General features: G+C 39.5%; 2 protein-coding genes across 2 annotated transcripts; one reads left to right on the top strand and one right to left on the bottom strand.

Annotated features, from left to right (window-relative positions):
- The first annotated feature begins 290 nt into the window (after positions 1-290).
- Positions 291-2,158, top strand: kiss2 (kisspeptin 2). The gene is made up of 2 exons (XM_042403737.1): positions 291-458; positions 1,829-2,158. Exons 1-2 carry the CDS (start codon positions 326-328, stop codon positions 2,089-2,091), a joined length of 396 nt encoding a protein of 131 aa, XP_042259671.1. The 5' UTR covers positions 291-325; the 3' UTR covers positions 2,092-2,158.
- Positions 2,159-3,307: 1,149 nt separating this feature from the next.
- Positions 3,308-14,304, bottom strand: ldhba (lactate dehydrogenase Ba). Its single transcript, XM_042403596.1, has 8 exons — positions 14,159-14,304; positions 7,865-8,001; positions 7,510-7,627; positions 7,234-7,407; positions 6,946-7,119; positions 6,706-6,823; positions 4,995-5,118; positions 3,308-4,265 (listed from the first exon to the last, which is right to left on the bottom strand). Exons 2-8 carry the CDS (start codon positions 7,991-7,993, stop codon positions 4,098-4,100), a joined length of 1,005 nt encoding a protein of 334 aa, XP_042259530.1. The 5' UTR covers positions 7,994-8,001; positions 14,159-14,304; the 3' UTR covers positions 3,308-4,097.
- Positions 14,305-21,278: the final 6,974 nt, after the last annotated feature.

The following is a 21,278-nucleotide window of genomic DNA, read 5'->3' as shown; positions in this document are numbered from 1 at the left end:
CTTTGCACCCTTCTTCCACCACTTATTTAAAAATCCAGCGCACATTATTGTGTACTGTACTGGATGTATGATCCCGGCAGCAAACTGAGCTGTCAACATTTCCGAGAAGAGCTGATGAATGATGCATTTCAGCACCGTCAGCAGCGGACAGCTCCGCAATTTACAGCCTCAGAGATGCAAACGGTTGTGATTGGCTGTGAGCTGCAGGAGCACGAGGTCACCTGGTGGGAATATAAAACAAGTGTGAATGGAGTGAACGTGTCAGTACCTGCTGAGTAGATGAACATTAACACTTTAAACTGAGCAGTTTGGACACACAGGGAGGATGTGGGTCTTCTGTCCAAAGATGAGGCTTGTGGCTCTGGTTGTTGTGTGCGGGCTGATACTTGGTCTGGATGGAGGGAGTCTGGCTGCAGCTCTGCCAGGATTTGACTCTGAACAGAGGACACGGGGAACAGGTAAGCTGCCTGAACACATGACTTGTGGAATTTTTAACCTGGAAGATTTTGTTTTATTTTTTCAAATGACAAACTCTGGCTCAGATAATGGACAGTAGTGAAAGTAGTATTTACTTAGGCCTACTGTACCAAAAGTACAATTTTGAGGTACTTGTACTACTGAGTATTTATTTTTTATGCTACTTTATACATCTACTCCAGTGCATTTATCTGACAGCTGTAGTTACTTTACAAATGAAGATCTTACATACAAAACACATGATAATCATAAAGTCTGATTTATTGTTTTAGATTAACCCAAGGATGACTGCCCATCATTAAAATACTGCTTCCTTATAATAATAGAATATACTATGTCATATATCATATCATATCATATCATATCATATCATATCATATCATATCATATCATATCATATCATATCATATCATATCATATCATATCATATCATAATAATATAACTTTCACCTTTGGTAATTTAGGTATTTTGCTGATGATTCTCTACTTTTGCTTAATAATTGTATAAGCATAATAAATTTATTGTGCTCATTTGTTTGACTGTAGTATTTGTGTTAAGACTTTATTGATTCACAGGGGAGAGATATTTATATACTTACTGCAGCACAAGTAACCTGCTAGGAGGTAGGAAACATAACAAAAATAATTATATCAATCTGAATTCATTCATTTACTCATATAGGTGTACATCATATAAATACCTTAGGCCATTTACATCATTTGTGCAAATATTTGTTCAAATAGGCCCATTACTCTATGTGCAAAAATAATAAGTGCAGCAGTGAAAGCTGCATTGAGGCAGTTTAGAGTCTGTACCAAACACAATAAATAGCTATAAAGTAATAGATACAATAAACATGACAAATATGACAATATTTTCATGATATGCACATATGCAATATATGTGCATGTACAACAGAAAATAATAGTATAATATAATATACAATACAAAGAATATTATATTGTAGCACAATATGAAATCACAGTTCCTATTCCTGTGTATCATTTGTCAACATAAACATTCATATTCCCAAAAATGAGAGCACCTGTTGAGAGCAACTTGTTGAAAAAATTTCAAAATCAAATCATAAAAGTTAGAAATCATATCAATTAAAAATAAGTTTCTCGTCTATTGGAAGAGCTGACATATATTCTGATAGATATTCTGTAGTCTGGTAGAGAGTACGTGAGTTTGTCTTCCTCTTTGTTTTAGAAATAGTGAGTGAGAATAAATTCCTGTTTGCTTTCAAAGTGTCCTGATATTCTACCAGCAGCATGCTGCAGGTGTGTGTGTTCAGCTGAGATCAGATGTGTTTAAAGTCTGAGCTGATGTCTGCTGCTGTTTCCTCAGCATCAGTCCTCTCTGCGCTCAGGAGAAGCACTGCAGGAGATTTCCTGGAGGATCCCAACCTGTGTTTCTCCCTGAGAGAGAATGATGACCAGCGGCAGCTCCTGTGCAACGACCGCAGGAGCAAATTCAACTTCAACCCGTTTGGCCTTCGCTTTGGGAAGCGCTACAATGGCTACATTTACAGAAGAGCCGTTAAAAGAGCCAGGACAAATAAATTTTCACCCGTTGCTCTGTTTCCACGAGAACTGGAGGTGCCCATCTGAAGCACAAGTGTTTCTTCCTCTGAGGATTCTGTCCCATGTATCAATGGTGAAAAAGTCACTGTGTGTGTTGAAAGGCCTTTCACTGGATAACAAATAATATGATGTTTCCCTGAATAAAACTTTTGTACCAACCTGTACTGTGAAATCATTTTGACATCTACAATAATGGAAGAGTTATAAGAGGAAAAACCTCCAAATAAAATAAATAAATGAAGGAAACACTGTGACATGTTTGCTCTCATGTGAGGCTACTTATGGCATTTATAATAAAACCAATAATTATGTCAGTAGTTTATAGGAAATCAAGATGTAGTATGATATAAGAAAAAAAGTATGGTAATTAAAAAGCTAAAAAAGTATTCTTCGGTAGTGGCTTAATTCAACCACAAGGTGGCAGCACAGTACATTTTTAAATGACTAATTTTTTTTAAATGGAATAATATTATTAAACATTCAGATGTACTTCAGCAGCAGGATACATGATGCACTGCCAAATAAATATGCAATAAGCATAATATTTAACAATAATACTAAAAATATAAAAAGAAAATGAATTAAGATGTCATGGGGCTGTATTAAGAAGCTGTTTATATCAGGGGAAGACTTAGTTATAATATTTTCCGCACAAGTCCAATTTTACTGAAAAAAAAAGCATATTTGTCCAAATCGTACTTAATGAAAGGAACTCTCAATAACTGATTCTCCATATTCCGTTGATATCAGTATATTTTGAATTGTCTTATTATAGGGGCATATATAATGCCCTAAAATAGATCTCCATTACTTTATTAAAAATGCAAACTTTAAATATAACCATGCCTTAGCTTCCTATCAGTAAAGTTTGAGCATTTTGGATTTTAACTTTATTCCACCAACTTTTAGACATGTTAACATGTTTGACAACCTAAATATTTCATTAACTCAGATATTCATGTAGAAACAGCCTAAATTACATAAATAAGTTTTGTAGTCAAGATTCTCATACATCTAAAAATGAAACCTCATTCCATCCAGTTCTCCATAATAATAATCTTACTGTTGTTCTAAATAATTTCATCATGTGGTGAAAAATTATGAACATACAACAAGATACAAGTGAAGCCTGCAGGCAGAATTTTTAAACTATATTGTCAGTTTGGAAATACTGTAATTGCACCCCATTAGAACAAAATAAGACATTAGACATTAGAAAAATAAGACACTCATACACACTGCATTTCATGAGGTTGAAGTTTATTAATTAAGTTACACGTTGCTGTTTCCAACAGATTACAACACAAGGTCAGACAGTCACAACTGATTTTGTTTTATGGTTAAAAAGACATTTCCACTCTCCCCCACCGCTCCGTCTCCCTTTGACAACACCGAGGAAACAGGAGAAGAAAAACCCACATTAAACTCACAATTCACTATTTGATGCGTGTTGACATAAATGTGTAGCCGTCTCTGTGCTGTACAGTCTCACTTTTAGACAAAGGCAGGAAGAAAACAAGTGTCCTTTCGGATTTTTAGGGTCTTTCTCTGGACGTTTATGGTCTTTTTCTCAGTGATTCCCTGCAGGGAGCTGAAGGAACAACTCAGTACAAACAGGAAGAGAACAGTGACACTTTTGGCTTTGAGGGTTGTGTTTGATCCAGCTGAAACACAAGAATCCATACAGAGTACAGTAACACAGGTCAGCCTACACCTCCTACCACAGACACAATAACACAGCAACTTCAGCCTACTAGAGCAGAGAGATGGGGAGCAAATGTGCTTTTTTTCTTTTTTTAAAGGAGAATACCAGTCATTTTTTATGACTTTTTTGAGGTGTTGATGATTGACAGGAAATAGACGGTGACATAATGCATACTGATGACATACATTATAAAACTGAACACTTAACTGACATCATTTTTTAAAAACACTGGTATTGTCCTTTAAAACAAGAGTCTAAAAGAGAGTGTGTGTGCGTGTGGACAGGCCTCTCCGGATCATTGCTGTGTGTTATATATGTGTTGGAGTGTTCAGAGGTCCTTGAGGTCCTTCTGGATGCCCCACAGTGTGTCGGCGCTCTTCCTCAGCTGGCCAACCTCGGCGTCTGTCAGGGTCATGTTGATAACGCTGTTCACGCCGCTGCTGTTCAGAACGCAGGGCAGAGACAGGAAGACCTCCTCACTGATGCCGTACATGTCCTGAGGAAATACACACACGGTTATGCTGTTAGGCTCAAACAAACATACAAACCTTGACAGTATTAAAGGAAGAGTTCGAGAGTTAAAGAGCAGTTCAGGGTGTGGTTAACCTAGCTTAGCATTATGACTGGAAGCGGTGCGGGGGAAAGCTAGCCTCTAGTTACAATGGATACATTGTTTTTGTCAGTCTCCATCATGAAAACTTCAAATTTTTATGTTATGTATGAACTTAATAAACATGACACAACGTGTTAATAAACAAGCTTTAGAGGTCTTGTTAGGGGGATTTTTTAGCTTTAGACTAGCTAGCTGGCTAGGGGAAGCTGTTTCCCGCTAAGCTAGGCTAACCACACCCTGAACTCCATGACCAGCTGAATGCAAACACCAAACACCAGTAACAACAAGATGGTCATGACAGAATTCTCAAAACATAACAAACTCATGAGGAGCATCCAAATGTAGCAAAATAAGTAACCAGTGGGCAAAGGATTATGGGATACTGAGTTCCATTAAGTTGTGTCCTCGAGGGCAAAATGAATCCACATTTCTTGGATGCACCACTATTATTATTTTCCAATAACAGTGAAACATTTCTTTATTTTCTTAGGATTAGGGTTGCGTGTTTCAAGTATATGAGTTCTCTGTTCAGCCTTCAGTATGTATGAGTGTATTCTGTGTGTGTGTGTGTGTGTGTGTGTGTGTGTGTGTGTGTGTGTGTGTGTGTCTGACCTTGACCATGGTGGAGACGGGGTGGACGCGGCTCATGTTCTTGATGATGCTCTCGGTCAGGTCGGCCACACTCAGGCCGATGGCCCAGTTGGTGTAACCCTTCAGCTTGATCACCTCGTAGGCACTGAAACACAATGTAGCACTCTGTTACCATCTGTGTGTGTGTGTGTGTCACTACATGTTTTATTCCCTCTTATCTATTGTATTCGTCACTCTGTTTTATGTATTCTATTTTATCTTGTGTACATTAATCTCAAATTGTCTTGTACTGTCTTATCAGCTTGTCAGTCATCTGTAAAGCACTTTAAACTGCACTGAGCTGTATGAAAGGTGCTATACAAATAAAGTGTGACTGACTGACTTATTGAATATATTATAGAATGGGACAGTCGGATCCAGTCTGATTGGTCTGACAGATATAACTGAGTATCTGCCTTTGTAGCACAGCTCTAAATGTACATTAACGTGTGAAGCTTACATTAACACTGGCAGGATTGGAGGTTACATTCCCACTGGACCGCCTGCACTAAAACTGTAATCAACAGTGGCCTCAGATAACAGGAGCACTCACAGCTCCTCCACTGAGAGACAGTGTTAAATACTGATACACACAATCAATTCCTGACAGGAGTTATCTTTTCACTGCATGTAATATTTTCATTCTGATATTTTCTCTCCATTTAATAGCCACAGCAGGATTCAATCTGTGCTCTGACAGTTACAACTGTAGTGATTTTTCTGGACATGATCCCTGACTGTGTCTCCTCATATAAACTAGAATGATGTAAATAACAGCTGAATATTTCTACAAAACTAACCTACATAAGGATTTGTATTTGGTTCTTTTACAATAAGAACTTGGCAGCAGTGTCTCCTCTTCTCTCCGAGGTATGTAAACTAACAAAGGGTCATGTGAAGGGAAGCTAATCCTTCCAGACAGTGATCACAAGTCCCTTATGTAGGCACAGTGTTGGTTAATATTAGCTGGCAGCAGAGTTCAGCTGCAAGAGGGAAGAATTCAGCTGCTGGAGGCTTTAAAACTGCTCTAAAACCAACAGTGTTCCACTTTTTTTAACTTTTAGAAATAAATGATTTGTTTTGAAGACTGTATGGTACATTTAAAGTTCTGTAAAAAGCCAGTAAGTGGACCTTGAGTTGGGGATTGTTACGTCAAACTACTTCTAAGGTCAAGAATAAACTTTCATGCTTAACTTTAAACCAGTAAGGACAAGATGTCCTTAAACTGGTAGTGAAGTCATAACAACTGATAAATGAGCAAACTCTCTCTGCTGATGACGACAGTGTGATAAAGTTGAAAGTTCTGGAAAAAGGTGGAAAAAGTTGAAACTTGCCAAATACTGTAGCAGAGAGCCGAGGTTCACTGAAAAGAACTTTGTACTGCTCTGGATATAATGGATATACTGTACCCTGCAGAGCTGGGACAGACTTCATCTACTGTGAACAGTTTTTTTTCTCAGTTGCTCACTATTACAGTCTGAATTACATAGTGCAAGTACTGGTGTGGCTGTACTAATTAACAAATGATGAATTATCTTAGAATATGGATAGTAAACCCCAGGAACACACTCGATAGGATGATCAGAGAAACCCTCAGAGTCACAGAGGCTTGAGGAACAGAGGTTAACTCTTAACTCACAACTTCAACTCTGATATCTTTATGGTGAGACACACTGAATCACGCACTGCGTACCTGTCCACCACAGCCTTGTGTGTGGCCTTCCACTGCTCCTTGTCAGCATCAGTGCCGATCTCAGGATTCAGCTTCTGCAGGTTGACTCCTGCCACGTTGGCACCGCTCCACACAGGCACTGGAATAAAGAGAAAGACACAGTTACAACTACAGTATGTGTGATTTTGATATAACATTACATTCACTTGTTCAGCACAACCTCCAACAGAGAGAAACGATATTCTGACATGTATCACCCACCGCTGGTGTCTCCGTGCTCGCCCAGCACCCAGCCGTTGAAGGAGCTGGCGTGGATGCCGAGACGTTCGGCCATCATGTAGCGGAAGCGGGCGGAGTCAAGGTTGGTGCCGCTGCCGATGACGCGGTGTTTGGGCAGACCGCTCAGCTTCCAGGTCACGTAGGTCAGCACATCGACTGTGGAGAGGGGGGTGTTCAAACCAGGGATTATTCATATGCAAACATACACACACATGCAACAAACCTGAATTATTATTGATGTTGAAATAGAATCTAAATGTGTGTATTCACCGGGGTTGGAGACGACGATGAGCGTGCAGTTGGGGCTGTACTTCATGATCTGGGGGATGATGGCCTTGAAGACGTTGACGTTCCTCTGCACCAGGTTGAGGCGGCTCTCGCCTTCCTGCTGGCGAACACCGGCTGTCACCACCACCAGGCGAGAGTTGGCTGTCACCGCGTAGTCTGGAGGAGGAAGAGAGTGAGTTCAGATGTGATGAGTGATGTTAGGGGAAGATGAGAAGTTATCAGGTGCAGCGAAGCTCTGTGCGAGCAGCAGGTCCTCACCTTTGTCAGCAACGATCTTGGAGGTCTTGAGGAAGAGGCTGCCGTGCTGCAGGTCCATCATCTCTCCCTTCAGACGATCCTCCATCACATCCACCAGAGCCAGCTCGTCACACAGATCCTGACAGGAGGAAGAGGAGGAGGACGGTGAGCATGAGAAGATGTTTGTGGAGGAGACATGCAGAGTCCATTCCACATTCAACAAAACTTCAACTTCAAAACTTCAAACACTACAAAACTTTCTCCCCATGTGTTGCAAGACATTTTTGCTATATTTTTTAAATAGATGTTTTTGTATAGGCTGTTTTCTATTTCTCTCTCATAATAAAAGCCATGCTGAAAGTGTTGTGTGTCTTACCCGCAGCAGGATGCTGACGGCGCAGGCCATGCCCACCTGGCCCACGCCGACCACCGTCACCTTGTTCCTGGGAGGCTCAGCGGAGCCGCTGGCCATGGGGCTGATCAGCTTCTGCAGTACTGACGACATGATCAGAGCTGTAGGGGAGACACAGAGACGATGTGTGAGTGCTCCGCTTTCATCTGTCTCAAGTTATTTCATCTCATAAATATACTGCAGCCTCCTAGCTTTGTTTTCTACACAAGAAGATGTGTGTCAGTATCTTGAAACGAGACAGAACTAGACCGATGAGCGAACTTGGATCAATAAAATGACCCAAATGTTTTCACCATCAGGGACATATTCTCCCTCTTTGGAAAGAAACCCATGGATATTTCACAAAATACATCCACAGAGTTCAGCACCCTGCAGCTTGCACAACAGCAGTGAGACACAGAGCTGTCTTTTATAATAATAATAAAGGACTGGGCTAGTCAGAACACTGTCTCAAGGAGTTCATCTCACACACACACAATTCTACTCATAAGCATCAAAAATGTAGATAAACAGTAGGGCTGTAACTAATGATTACTTTCATTATCCACTAATCTGTTGATTGTTTTCTGTCTTCATTTGGTCTTTAAAATATTTGAAAATGGTGAAAAATATTGGTCAGTGTTTCCAAAAGCCCAAGATGACGTCCTCAAATGTCTTGTTTTGTCCCGACCAACAGTCTACAACTCAAAGATATTCAGTTTACTGTCAGAGAGGACAAAAGAAACCAGGCAATATTCACAAAAGCTGGAATCAGAAAATTTGTATTTTTTTTCTTAAAAAGTGACTGAAAATGATTATTCTATTATAAAAAGATAATCGATAATAATGCATTAATTTTCTGTCAATCAGTAATCAACTAATCATTGCAGCTCTAGCTGTGACTTATGATTACTCTTGTGATCATTAGCATATAAATCGTCAACCATAATGATGAATCATCTCAAATAACAAGAACCTGAAGTGATTTTTGGTGATTAATGATGAATCATCTCAAATAACAAGAACTTGAAGTGATTTTGAAAGGGATCATGATTGCACTTCCAAAAATTTAGAAGACTCACAAATCTGTGCAGCAGACGTCAGGATGCCCTGACTTATAGTCCCTATGGAAAGTATCCAAAAACACTGGATCCTACACTTCCCATAACGCAACTCATTCGTTAGACCCTCTCCGCCTGGTAAACACATCTTTTGAACTGCGAGCCCCCAGTTTGTAACACAGCGTTTCTGTTATAAATGTGTAGTCTACAAACCTCAAAGTCATTAGCTTTAATGACCACTGATGACATTACTACGACATTATTTCAGGGTTAACTTCATCCAAACACACTTTATACAGACATACAACTTTTGAAAGTGTCTTATATCACTGTTATGCTGATGATATTCCGCTGTATGTCTCTTTTTGAGACTGATAAACTACATGTTTTGCACAATTGTCTAACTGCCATAAAGGACTGGATGGCTAATAACTTTTTACAATTAAACACAGATAAGACTGATGTCCTTATCATTGCTTCACGCAGCATAGCTTCCATGGTTGCTCATTGTATTGGGTCCCTTTCTTCAGCTGTACAGTCTAATCCTATTCCTTATATCACAACCTGAACTAGAGATGATTATTCAGGCTTTTATATCATCCCCGCTGGACTACTGCAATTCCCTTATCACCTGCCTCAGCAAGTCATCCCTGGACCGTCTACAAATGGTCCAGAACCCTGCTGTAAGGCTGTTGACCAGGTCCAACAGGAAGACTCGCATCACATCCATCTTACCATCTTTACATTGGCTTCCCATCCAGTTAAGGATTCATTTTAAGGTTCTTGTTTTCACATATAGAGCTCTGCATAGTCAGGCACCTGTGTACATCTCTGACCTGCTCCATCCTTATATCACCAGTAGGTCACTTAGGTCTTCTGAGTAGAGCTTACTGGTTGTCCCTCACTCTCAACTGAACATACAATCTGCAGTCTCTGTAAATGCCTTTAAAAAACAGCTGAAGACTCATTAATTCAAACTGGCCTTTTGTCTCACCTCATAGTGTCTAGTGTTTGTATTTTGTGTGTTTTTAAGGTCTGTTGTTGCTTATGTTTTATTGTTTGATTCTTTTATTTTATCTTATATTGTACTATATTTATGTCTTTAACAATTTTACTCTTGAGAAGCACTCAGTTTTTTTTGACCTGCTCTGGGAAAGGTGCTATATTAAATAAACTTACTTACTTACTATGATGAGTAAAATGATCAGTGATGTAAATCAGTGAAGTTTCCTCTTAAATGGCTCATTTTGTCTGACAGTTAACAAATAACAAGTATTTAATCTATAATGCTATAAAATGAAGGGATAGCAAACAAACAAACAAAGGAGCTATATAATACTCACAGTTCACTCTACAGGATTCAGTCCAAATGTAAATGAGCACAATTTAAAGTCCACAACCAAAATGGAGAAGTTAAGTGAATAAAAATGAATCTTCCTGGTTTGTGCGCAAGTGAAATTAAAAAAAAAAAGTTAAGCAGTTCAAACAAATAAACCGCACATGAAGTGAGTAACCACGGCAACACTTACAGGAAGACGAGCGAATGGGCGTCAGAAAGCGAGACATCATGGTGGTATTCAACGCAGGAACCAAAGCCACAGATCACCAGCGACTAACTACTAACATACCTACAGTGCATCATTCATTTTAAATACTGTCTGATAGAGATGGGTCTATCCCATCACTATCCCATCATGAACACAGTGTCAGCTAATCTGTACAAACATGATGTGTTAATGTAGGTTAGTCATATCCATCACTGCAGCAGCTTCTGTATTATCTGCTGTCAGCATTATCATTCCTGATGATGTCACATTCAGATAAAACACACTCACAGACTGAGATTTATCAGGCCAACATGAGGATAGGGTTCTTTATGGATGCTTGTGTGAGGCCCAGAAAAGACACGAGAACATCTGCTCATCCATCCAGGAAGCAGTTCACAGTGGACAACAGGTGGCTGGGTACATCCTGCTCCGGTTGCCAGTCTACCATGCTCACCAAAGAACCTGAAGGGTTCCTGCAGTCACCCATCCAAGTGCTTAGGCCTGAACATTTTAAACATTTGAGTTCAGATGATATCTGGTGTGCTCTGGGTGGTAGGGCCATAAGCAAAACTAGAACAGTTCTGCTGGTTACCTGGCAACCCAAGAAATGGTTACAGCACACAACTCCCACAGACCACAATTTGTCATTTTTACATTTTTGTTTGTGTACAGATTTAACAAACTAGATGTAACGTGTTAATTAGTGAGATGTCGAGGTGTTGGTACTCATGATAGAAGGTTTGATACATTCATGAGGGTAAGAGAGTGGCAGCTGTTCAGTCCCAGAAGGTGGAGTTGACCCCCCCTCCCAGCAGCTCCCATCTGGAACAATGATGATAAAATGTATCATACAGATACAGAACACTGACAGATACAGAACATCTTGTCCCAAGATAAAAAAGAAACACACGGTCCCTCTGTCTCTCTCATTGTTGTACTACACATATACAATGTACCCAGAACACAGGGACAAGCACAGAAGTAAATACTATACATGCAGGTGTACAAACATATTCCACTAAAGACCTTCAGCCTGTTACATTGTACATTGTCCACATACTGTACATACAGTATCTGTGCTGTCCTTGTTCTCCAGAGGACAATTCCTATATTTTTAGCGCAACTATCAGGCTAACTCAAGCTAATCCAAGAAGGAAGCCTTTCATTTTATACACAGAGAGATTTCTCCATGTGACACCTCTTGGTCAAATATTCATTCAGTTCATTAAACAAGAAATAATGTAAAGGGAAAAATGGGAAGAAAACTCAAATGAGCTAAGGGGCAGACTGCAGATGTATTTTTAAATCATAATTTATATCTATTGTCTGATTTTAGCACTCTTTTTGACAATCTAAATAAATGTAGAATTCCTGTAGAAAAAATGAAATAATGAGGTCATTGTTTATTTTTACTTGATTCTACTTTCTGTTAAAGTTTCTGTTGTCTATTTCATCACTATTTCAGTGTGTTTTCAGTTCATGAAAGTTAACTGTAACATTTCAGTCGCCTAAAAAGTCTTGTTCAGTGTTTGGTTGTATTAAAAGACCCTCTAAGGTGTCAGATGTTCCGTTTTTCTAGTAAGAACATTTTATTTTAATGGTCTTAAGCCTGTTTTTCACTAGTGAAAATTAGCATTAGCGTTAGCATTATCGCAGATGACCATAGACTGTAAGTGCACTGTGCTAACCAAGCTAGCAGCTAGCGTTAGGGTCAGCTCCACCCTCTCGTCCAAATATGGTCACTTCTCATTACTTCTGGCTGTATGTTGAAACCTGTTTCTCTAACTGATGCAACTAAAAATGTAGCAAGAAACACATCAGTCTACCACAGCTGTCTTCTAAAAAGACTACTAGTGCGCACACACACACACACACAGTGGTGCTGCTACAACTTCTGGGCTCTCTGAAAGGCCCATTGAGTTACCCTCACAGACACCTTGAACACACACACACTTCTCTAACTGTAATTCCACACCACTATGCTATAAATGTGCAACTACACTACCTCCATCTAAACTCTGCCTTTCACTTCTCTCACTTCACTGAGCTCATTTCATTTCTGTCATCCAGAGCTACAATCTCAGTTTACAGTGGCACATGCCAAATATGCATGATGCTCAGGACAAAAACAATCACATCTAGGTGACAACATGGAAATAAATGTATAATTAATTCTATAATCGATAACATACGGCGAAATGTTTCACGCCTCACAACAGGAAGTTTGGTTTACGGCCGCGTGTTTCCAACTTTCATGTTGTGCTTCAGTGAAGTGAGTTCACAGGACTATAGCCTGAATGAAGGTCAGATGGACATTTAACTGCGGACGAGCTGATCTGCACAGCGCTGTACAGCTGTCACTACATCAGCTGTAGCAACAGGCAGGTTTCATACTATATCAAGGTCAAATGAACATTTAAAATGGCGGGGGACAGAGAGGGACATAAAAATGGGACACAACGTACAAAAAACAAAGGCTTTCCCAACTTTTATTTGTCGCCATCTCCAGAGACATGATAGTCCTATTTAATAAATTGTTAGATATGAGAAATGATTTTCACATCTACTTTAGATGATAATAGTCAGATAGATATCTATCATGAGAAAAAATAGAACTAAGGTCACCCTGGAGCCCCATGCAGCAGAGACTGAGACAGAGAGACAGAATGTCCCTGCATGGCCTCCGTTTGGGAGCCACTGAATAAGTTATAGTATGCATGGAGAACAAAGCCTGTGAGCTCATGTTGCCCTGTAATATTCAGCCTGCTGGCACAGACTGACAACAAGTTAAGACATCGGCTCATATCAAGGTCAAAAGCACACTGGAAATAGGGAAGGGGAGGTGCTGCACCTCGTGGCTGTAAACTGGGCTGACAATTGTTCAGAAGACAATAGAGCCTTTCAACACAATGTCCCATTATAGCCTCCTAAAATCAATCAACTATTTCATAACCAGCTCAGCCGCCTATGTCCTATAAACACAATCTGTAAAGTGATATGCCGCTTTCAGTCCTGTCTTGTGCTGTTGTTTTAGTGGAACTGGGGTTATGTAATAGCTGGGTTGAGCCCTGCCGTCGCCCTTCATTCCGGTGATGCTGAGACGCAGAAATAACTGCTGCGACATAAAAGCTTCAAATAAATATTTACAGAGCCTTTTTAACGCGGAACAAGATTCCACCTTCAAGTTCACTGCCAGCTCATTGGGAGGCTGTTTCCTGTTTGCGCCACATTACAAAATATGGCTACAAACATACAGGAAAAGAGCTACGTTTGCACGTGGACACACATGTACCGACGTTCACGTTAAATAATATCCAGACAATATGTTTTACATCACAGAGCCGCTTACTGAGCTGCACTTTGTACAGCTGAGGCTGTAAATGAACAACATGTAATTAAAGGTTATATTAACTCGTAACGGTACCTGATAGCTTTTAAACAATCTAAAGTGAACCATAACTTTCAATAATCTTCTCAAGAATGTTGTTTTATAGAGTTTAACTATAGTTCCGTTGAACTTTGCGGAAATTCAGATGGTTTCCTGCAGCGGGCGTTCCAGCTCTGAGCATCCATTGCTGCTGAGGCGTTCAGCACGCATCACTGTGCGGCTGTACCAGCCCCGGAAATAAAATATATAATCATATATTGAAAATAATCATCAGATTACGTACATGTTGTTCGGTTGTTTCTAAAGGGTGATATCCGCTATCTGGTCCGGTGGAGGAGAAAGGAGGAGTCGTTGCAGCGTCCAGCGGCTAACGGGAGATGCAGAGAAGTGTGGAACTGAGCTGATTGCAGTGAGGAGGAGGAGGAAGAGGAGGAGGAGGAGGATGGTTGGTTGGTTTGTCAATGTGACCAGGCTGGCTTTACATGTTAGGAGGGGTGCAGGGGATACCAGGCTGCTTGCGTGACGTGATAAACCCTTAAAATTAGAGCTGAAATCAAGCAACTCTTCATAAATGTGGTAGTGGAGAGGATGTCAACATGTAAAAGTGTTCTATTAGCTGTTTGTTACAGAGGTTTAAGCACAACTAAACCGAAACGAAATGAAATGCATAATAAATCAATACCTTTGTTCAGCATTGGTGTACATTTGCCTGTTATTGATGAGCAGTACTTAAGTTTCGAGGTACATGAAGTACTATTTTCATTTTACGTTTCTTTATACTTCTACTTCAGTACATTTCAGAGGGAAGTATTGTAGTTTTGCCTCCACTACATTTATCCATCACCTATAGTGAACAGATCAATTTTACATACGAACTGTATCATCAAATTATAAAATACTATATATTCACACATACTAACAGATTCAACTACAGAATGTAAGCAGTTTAAAATAGCTCCAACTTAACCAGATATAACATTTAAATTAAAGTGTTGCTTACATGTTTATACATCAGTAATAATCATACCATCTTACACTGAAATGGCTGATTTTGCCTGAATATTAAATACTTGATGTAAATTTTTCTTATTATAGTTCTGTTCTGTCATTTAATTGTGTGTGCTGGACTTTTTCTTCTAACAGAGTAGTTTTACATTTTGGTCTTGCAATCTGTATTTAAGTAAAAGAACCAGATTCAACCATTCAGAAGGTTTGTAGGCTAACGAGATGTTTATCTAACATTCAAGGCAGTTTTCTTCATGGTAAACTCGACAGGTCTGTTTACACCTTATCATGGGTGGACCCGGACACAGCTGGACTTTCACCTGTGAATGAAACACTTATAATGCTTCTGCCCCATTTAACTGGTTCAGTTTGTGCAGTCTGCAGAAACATGTGGTTCAACATATTAGTGAGATATGACCTACACGGAGAGTCCATGCCATCAGGATTAACTGACCACATTAAATACACCATCTTCATATCAGCTTATGAGTGAGCACGAGTGTCACTGACTAACACTGAATATGAATATTCACTCTGTAGAGTAAAAATGTCTTCTTGACTGTCGTGGACCAGGCCCATGCACGTCTGCACGTCTGCACATGTGAATCATCGTATTCATCATCCCTTCCTGGAAAGGTTCAAGGGAAGCTTACTTTATTTCATCATCCTCAGGAAGGGCAGATGACTTATTTCATAACAAGTTAGCTCTGGGCTTTCTGTATATTAACAGGGTTTGGAGGTAAGTGTTTTATGGGTTCAACAGTCACTGTGTCATAGAGTGAAAGAGGAAATGAACAAAGGGCCTCTCCCTCCCTCCCTGCTTCAGACTTCACACTCAGTTGAAGAATTTCTTCAATCATTCACTAAATTTGTATTCATTCATTTACAAATGATCCTCTGCAGGCAAAAAGACATACTGTGATTAGACATGTTCTAGAATAATAATCTTGAACTTGTGTATGTTAGCAGCAAATTAAAGGACATCCTGATCATTTCTGCACATGCTGAATTTGGCTCCAACAATGGAGAAAACGGCCAATGGCGGCCGTACATTCATGTGAACATGCTGTTCCCTGCATCCCCCTGCTGATGCTGCATGCATGTAACACATGATGATGATGATGATGATGATGATGTTGGCGGTGGTGATACAGGCTGGTACCCAATAGGACGCTGCAGTCATGCCTCCCCCTCCATCCAATAGGATGAAAGGATGCTGATCCCTTAAAGGTGACCATTCAGCTGCCTCAGGAGCCATTGTGTGCGTGTGAGTGTGTGCGTATGAGGGCTGAGTGAGGCCCTTGCATGTGAACAGTGAGGAGAGTGATGGAGGGATTAGATTGGCTGTTGGATGGAGGCGGGGCTAACTAGTAGGCTGTTGCATAACACGAAGCTCCCACACAGGAAGCAACCTCACTCTCTTTCTTTATCTGTCGGCCGCATTCTGTCTCTCTATCTCACCACGTGCAAACATCCTCAACAGCTGAACATATTTCTCACAATATTCAGTATAAACAGTTGTTGTTTGTCCCAGTAAGGAGCTTTATCCTTGAGGCTGCTGGGTTAGGTTTATAATAAGGTTTCTTGAGGGAGAAAAAAAAACGAATAAGACATAACAAGTTAAGGCTGCAACTAACATGATGCTGATATTTTTAAGTTCAAGTTCACACTATTTAAGTTCATTTCAAGTGACCTTTGTTTGCCATTTGAACAGACACAGAGTACGCTCAGTTCTTGCACAGTTCTGCCAGTCCTTTAAAGAAGAAAAAGACCAACAAAGAAGGCAGGAGAGGACAAAGAGGAAGACAGGAAGTAAATAGCACAAACACAGAGAACATTCAGATCACAGCAAACAAACAAGAAATAAAATAAAGATGAGCCAATGACTGGCTCAGTGCAGGTTTCACCAGCAGGCCTGCTGCACTATTTCACATTGACTTGTGTTGCATGGTCTGAACTGTACTGCCCCACTGTTTATTGATGTTATGCATGTAGATATATACAACAACACTATGATATATTATATACAGTATATATTATTCAACAAAAAAAAATCTTCACAAGCTCTACTTATTTGGTGGAGAGCTGTATGACATCACATGTGACAGTGACATCAGCAGTAAATACTCTGGACACGAGAGTGAATGAACAGCAGACCAAACCACTCACAGCATCCACTGAGAAGAGGTCAAAGGTCGTTGAGCAGGAGTCAGAGGACGACTGGAAAAACATCAAGGAGGACTGTGATCAAATTTAGGTCACATAATAAAACCATCTCCATGACAACTGAGCAACTATCTGCTGAGGAAGGCCACCAGATGTGACTGGGTAACTGTGGATCACAGAGCAGCCAACGTGCACATCTCTCAAATCTAAACAGTACATTATGGGGACTTGTGTTGGTTTATCCAACTGCTGTCTGGAGGCAGCTTCAAAACATAAAACATATATGTTAAACAAGTGTTATGTACAGGTATAAAAGAAACACCTGTGCAAAGATCTCTGCACGACCCATGATATCTTGGTGAAAACATCTCATCTGTAAAATTAGAATATGAGATTTTAATTGTATCACCCTCATTTCCATGTCAAAAGGTTCAAAAGATCACTACTCTCTGTCTCGAGGGAATAGTCTGTTAGAACACAAAACTCACCAGGAACTAAACTTACCATAACTTTAAACCAAGACTTCACCCTAAAATTTAAGATTTATGTTAAGAGGCTTTTTGTCCCCATAAGGGAGGCGAGTCCCCACAATGTAAGGAATACCTGGACCACACACACACACCACACACACACACACCTAATATTTATCCATAACCTTTTATCTAATCAATTTATTCCACATTTGTCCTCATGTTATTCCTCATCAATAATACATTTCCTTCTTTTTCCATGATTATTACCACAGCCAGGGCATTTCTCTTCTCTTCTAGTGTCACCTCAGATCAACTAGTCTGTTTGTTTCCAACTTTCTCTGAGGTCACTTTCCTATCAAAGAAATCATAACCTCCCTGTTGTATAACAGTATGCTGTATACACCATTGTCTTCTTTCACTGGAAGAATTACAGTGAAAGGATTACAATTACAGCATGGTTAAGGTTAAGGAAAGATCTTGGTAATGAATAAATAAACCTGGACTGCAGGTCAGTGATTTTCTCCTGCATAGAAGTAAGACGTGCTACACTGCCCTCCACCACCTCCTTACTCTCAGCCTCACCACACAATCATGAGTGTGCACTACTTCCTGTTTTGGCACTGATTGTTGGCACAGGATGTAAGTCATGCGGTGCAGAATTATTAGACATGATTCGTGATACTGGGCTGAAATATTTGAACCATTGTTCCCTGAAATGTACAAAAGAAATGAATCCTGGCTGTCTTGTTGGTTTCTCTTGTTTGAAGACTAATCAACTATTCCTGATGAATAATAGTGATCAGTATACATGAGGCTGATATCAGCCCAAACAAAAGGCAAACTGATAGACTTGATAGACTATCAGTCTATCAAGTTTGTTTATTAACTGTCTGTCCCGATACATGCAACCTTGGACTTGTTCATTAACTTATCATGTGCTCCTTACAGATCAAAGGCCAAAAACTGATTTAATGAAAGAGTGGAGAGTAGGTCCAGTGAAACTGGATGCTGAAGTTCAAGATGAACAAAGCAACTAGGGATGTGCAGAACGCCCAGTATTTGTATTTGTATCTGTATTTGTTGAGGCAGCAAAATTATTTGTATTTGTATTTGAATTTGAATAAAAGTGGAAAGAGGCTTAAAAATCCTGTTTTTCTTTTTATTACACTTATTACACACAAAGTTAAAGTGTTACAATAAGTGTTCATGAATAAACTATCTTAGAAAGGAGGTCCCAACACTGGGTCTCGAACTGGAGTCTGTGAGATCATAGACGACTGTGCTGACTACTGAGGTAAAACTTTACTCATCGCCTCAATACAGACAGACCTGTACCTATTTATACACCCATAACACACAGACAGCTCACCGTGTAACATGTAGGGAGGAACTTCAAAGGCGATTATCGCTTTGCACTTGCACATTTATTGCCTATTTTTTACAACCTAACTTTGTAGAAAGGAGAATGGGAACAACATGTTATGGAGAGTCCCTTGGGAGCACAGCTTTATCTCTGGGGAACACCCCCAACTCTGGGAGTGATGTGCGTCATGTAGCAGGTGGATGTGACTCCCTTCATTGAGACCTGTTGATAGTCGTAACAGCGGAGCAGAGGAGAGAGACTGAGATAGTGATGTAACCGACCTGCGCGCTGGTATTTGACTTTTTTTTTTTTCTTCCCAAAAACAAATAATTCTTAAAATATTTGTATGAAACAAATATTCGTATAAAACATACCCCTAAAAGCTGCTGCACAGCACTGCTGTACAAGCTAAAATCAATTATAGCTGTACATTTGTGATGAACAATAATAATAATAATGAAGTTTATTTATATAACACTTATCAAAACCTGTGCATAATCAGACATAATCAACAATCACAGATTTACTTCATACATACATAAACCAACCTGCCTACACACACATGCAGACTGTACAAATGTACTCAAACTGAATAAGGGTTTTAAAAAGGCTTACTATATGTTCAGAATCAATTTTAAAGAGAAAAGTCCATTTAAAATGTAGTTTTTGAGAAGGAAGTTGAGAAGCAGATAAAAGTTTTGCAAGCCTGGGTTTAGGTCTTACACCTCAACATGTGAACCGCTATCAGCTTCCTGACTGATGACCTCAGACCGTGTGCAGTAATTCACAGATATACTCTGGGACCAGACCATGGTGTGCTTTAATGGTAATGTGTAAAATCCTAAAATTGATTCTTTAACAAACTGGTGGTCAGTGTAAAGACATTGAGAGGAGAGTAATATGATCTCTGTTCTTGGTTTTAGTATCTTAGCTGCTGCATTCTGTGAGTTGATCTCTAGTCTGTACCAGTTAGGAGACCATGACTGTCATCTACACATGATGGATTCAGTGTCTGACTCAGAAATGAACAGATTTTTTAGCATTTTGTCATTCGTTTGGAAGACTTGTATAAGGTAGATGCAGAGAGAGTTCAAATAGAGGGATGAAGAAGAAAAGTCATTTATTCTGTAAAGCTTCACTGATGTTTTGAGAGATTCAGAGGAATATTCAGGTGATTTAGGATACATGATACAACAAAGACACTGACCTCATTACAGCCACCCATTCTGAAAGACAGGACTAATGAGTTTTTCCTTATATGTACTTAATAGAGGCTTCTCTGTGTTGTACAGACTGTAAAGTCTTTCAAGCAGATTTGAGATGTGTGATTTTGGGCTGTAAGTCAAACTTGAATTAATTAGACAATATTGCTGAAAAAATTCATGGTAACATGTTAGAATATCTCATTACAAGGATTCTTTGAAAGCAATTAAGGTCAAGGAAATATTGCCTGACATTGTATTAATCTCTTTATTTGTCATTTGACAAAATAATCTTAACTCAAGGTCCAACTTACAAGTTTCTTGCTGAGCTTTCAACTGCATCTCACAGTCTTCATCAGTGGATGGAGTTTACTCAGTGGTGATGCAGATGGCTTGCTTGACTTTGGCTTGGCCAGTGTAATATTTTAGTATCTGTTTTGAATATTATTCTGTGTTTCACTTCTTGTCTGCGCTGTTATGAGCTGTTTACTTCTGCTTCCAGTCTTTATGCTAAGCTAGCCTAACCACTGTTGCATCACCTATTGAGTTCAAATGGTGATTTACTTATGACATAGACCTATTATAGAGCTCACCTTATCCAGGCAGGTTTAGTTATTAACTGATGTCAGCATGAAGGTTAGATGAGATGCTAGAGGGGTTTTTTAGTCAATATTTACACCATGAGCACTGACTTTATTTATGTATGATACAACCTTTCTCCATCCTAAACACACAGACATGTGATTGAGATTACTGAATACTGCAGTGTATTAGTGTACATTATTCAGTGTGCAGAATAAAGCATGTATATTTGTTTTTATTTCATCCAAATCAAAGTGGAACATTAACAGCCGAAGAACTTTTTTTGCTCTCTTATTGAGCTCTTTTGCCAAAATATTAATAACAATCAATCATTGATTAAAAACACACATATTATAAGTGTGACTTGCTGACAGTGGATTTTCCTTTTGTTTGTTAGTTTTTTCATGTGAACAACCAGGTAAGCATTATATTCCAGCCACTTGTGACCTCCTCAGTGAGCTATACCAGCAAGGTCACCAGCAGTGTGACAGTACAGAGTGAATGCTGACATGTGAAAACAGCAGAATCACACAGAGGGAAGCTGCTTCATGTGTGCTCAGTTATTAAGTAAAACAAGCTGCAGTCAGTCAGTTATTACTGTAAACATGGAGG

This window comes from Thunnus maccoyii, chromosome 23 (assembly GCF_910596095.1).
Source record: "Thunnus maccoyii chromosome 23, fThuMac1.1, whole genome shotgun sequence".
NCBI classification, from domain to species: domain Eukaryota; kingdom Metazoa; phylum Chordata; class Actinopteri; order Scombriformes; family Scombridae; genus Thunnus; species Thunnus maccoyii.
The sequence above is the reverse complement of the archived record's forward strand: the minus strand, read 5'-3'. Positions and strand labels throughout refer to the sequence as shown.

Excerpts from the sequence above, each read along its gene's own strand:
- ldhba (XM_042403596.1), bottom strand. The coding sequence starts at position 7,993 with ATGTCGTCAGTACTGCAGAAGCTGATCAGCCCCATGGCCAGCGGCTCC. Across the intron at positions 7,408-7,509 it reads CAAGATCGTTGCTGACAAAG|ACTACGCGGTGACAGCCAAC; the intron begins GTGAGGACCTGC and ends TTCCTCCTCCAG. Across the intron at positions 4,266-4,994 it reads CCGTCTCCACCATGGTCAAG|GACATGTACGGCATCAGTGA; the intron begins GTCAGACACACA and ends GTATTTCCTCAG.
- kiss2 (XM_042403737.1), top strand. The coding sequence starts at position 326 with ATGTGGGTCTTCTGTCCAAAGATGAGGCTTGTGGCTCTGGTTGTTGTG. Across the intron at positions 459-1,828 it reads ACAGAGGACACGGGGAACAG|CATCAGTCCTCTCTGCGCTC; the intron begins GTAAGCTGCCTG and ends CTGTTTCCTCAG.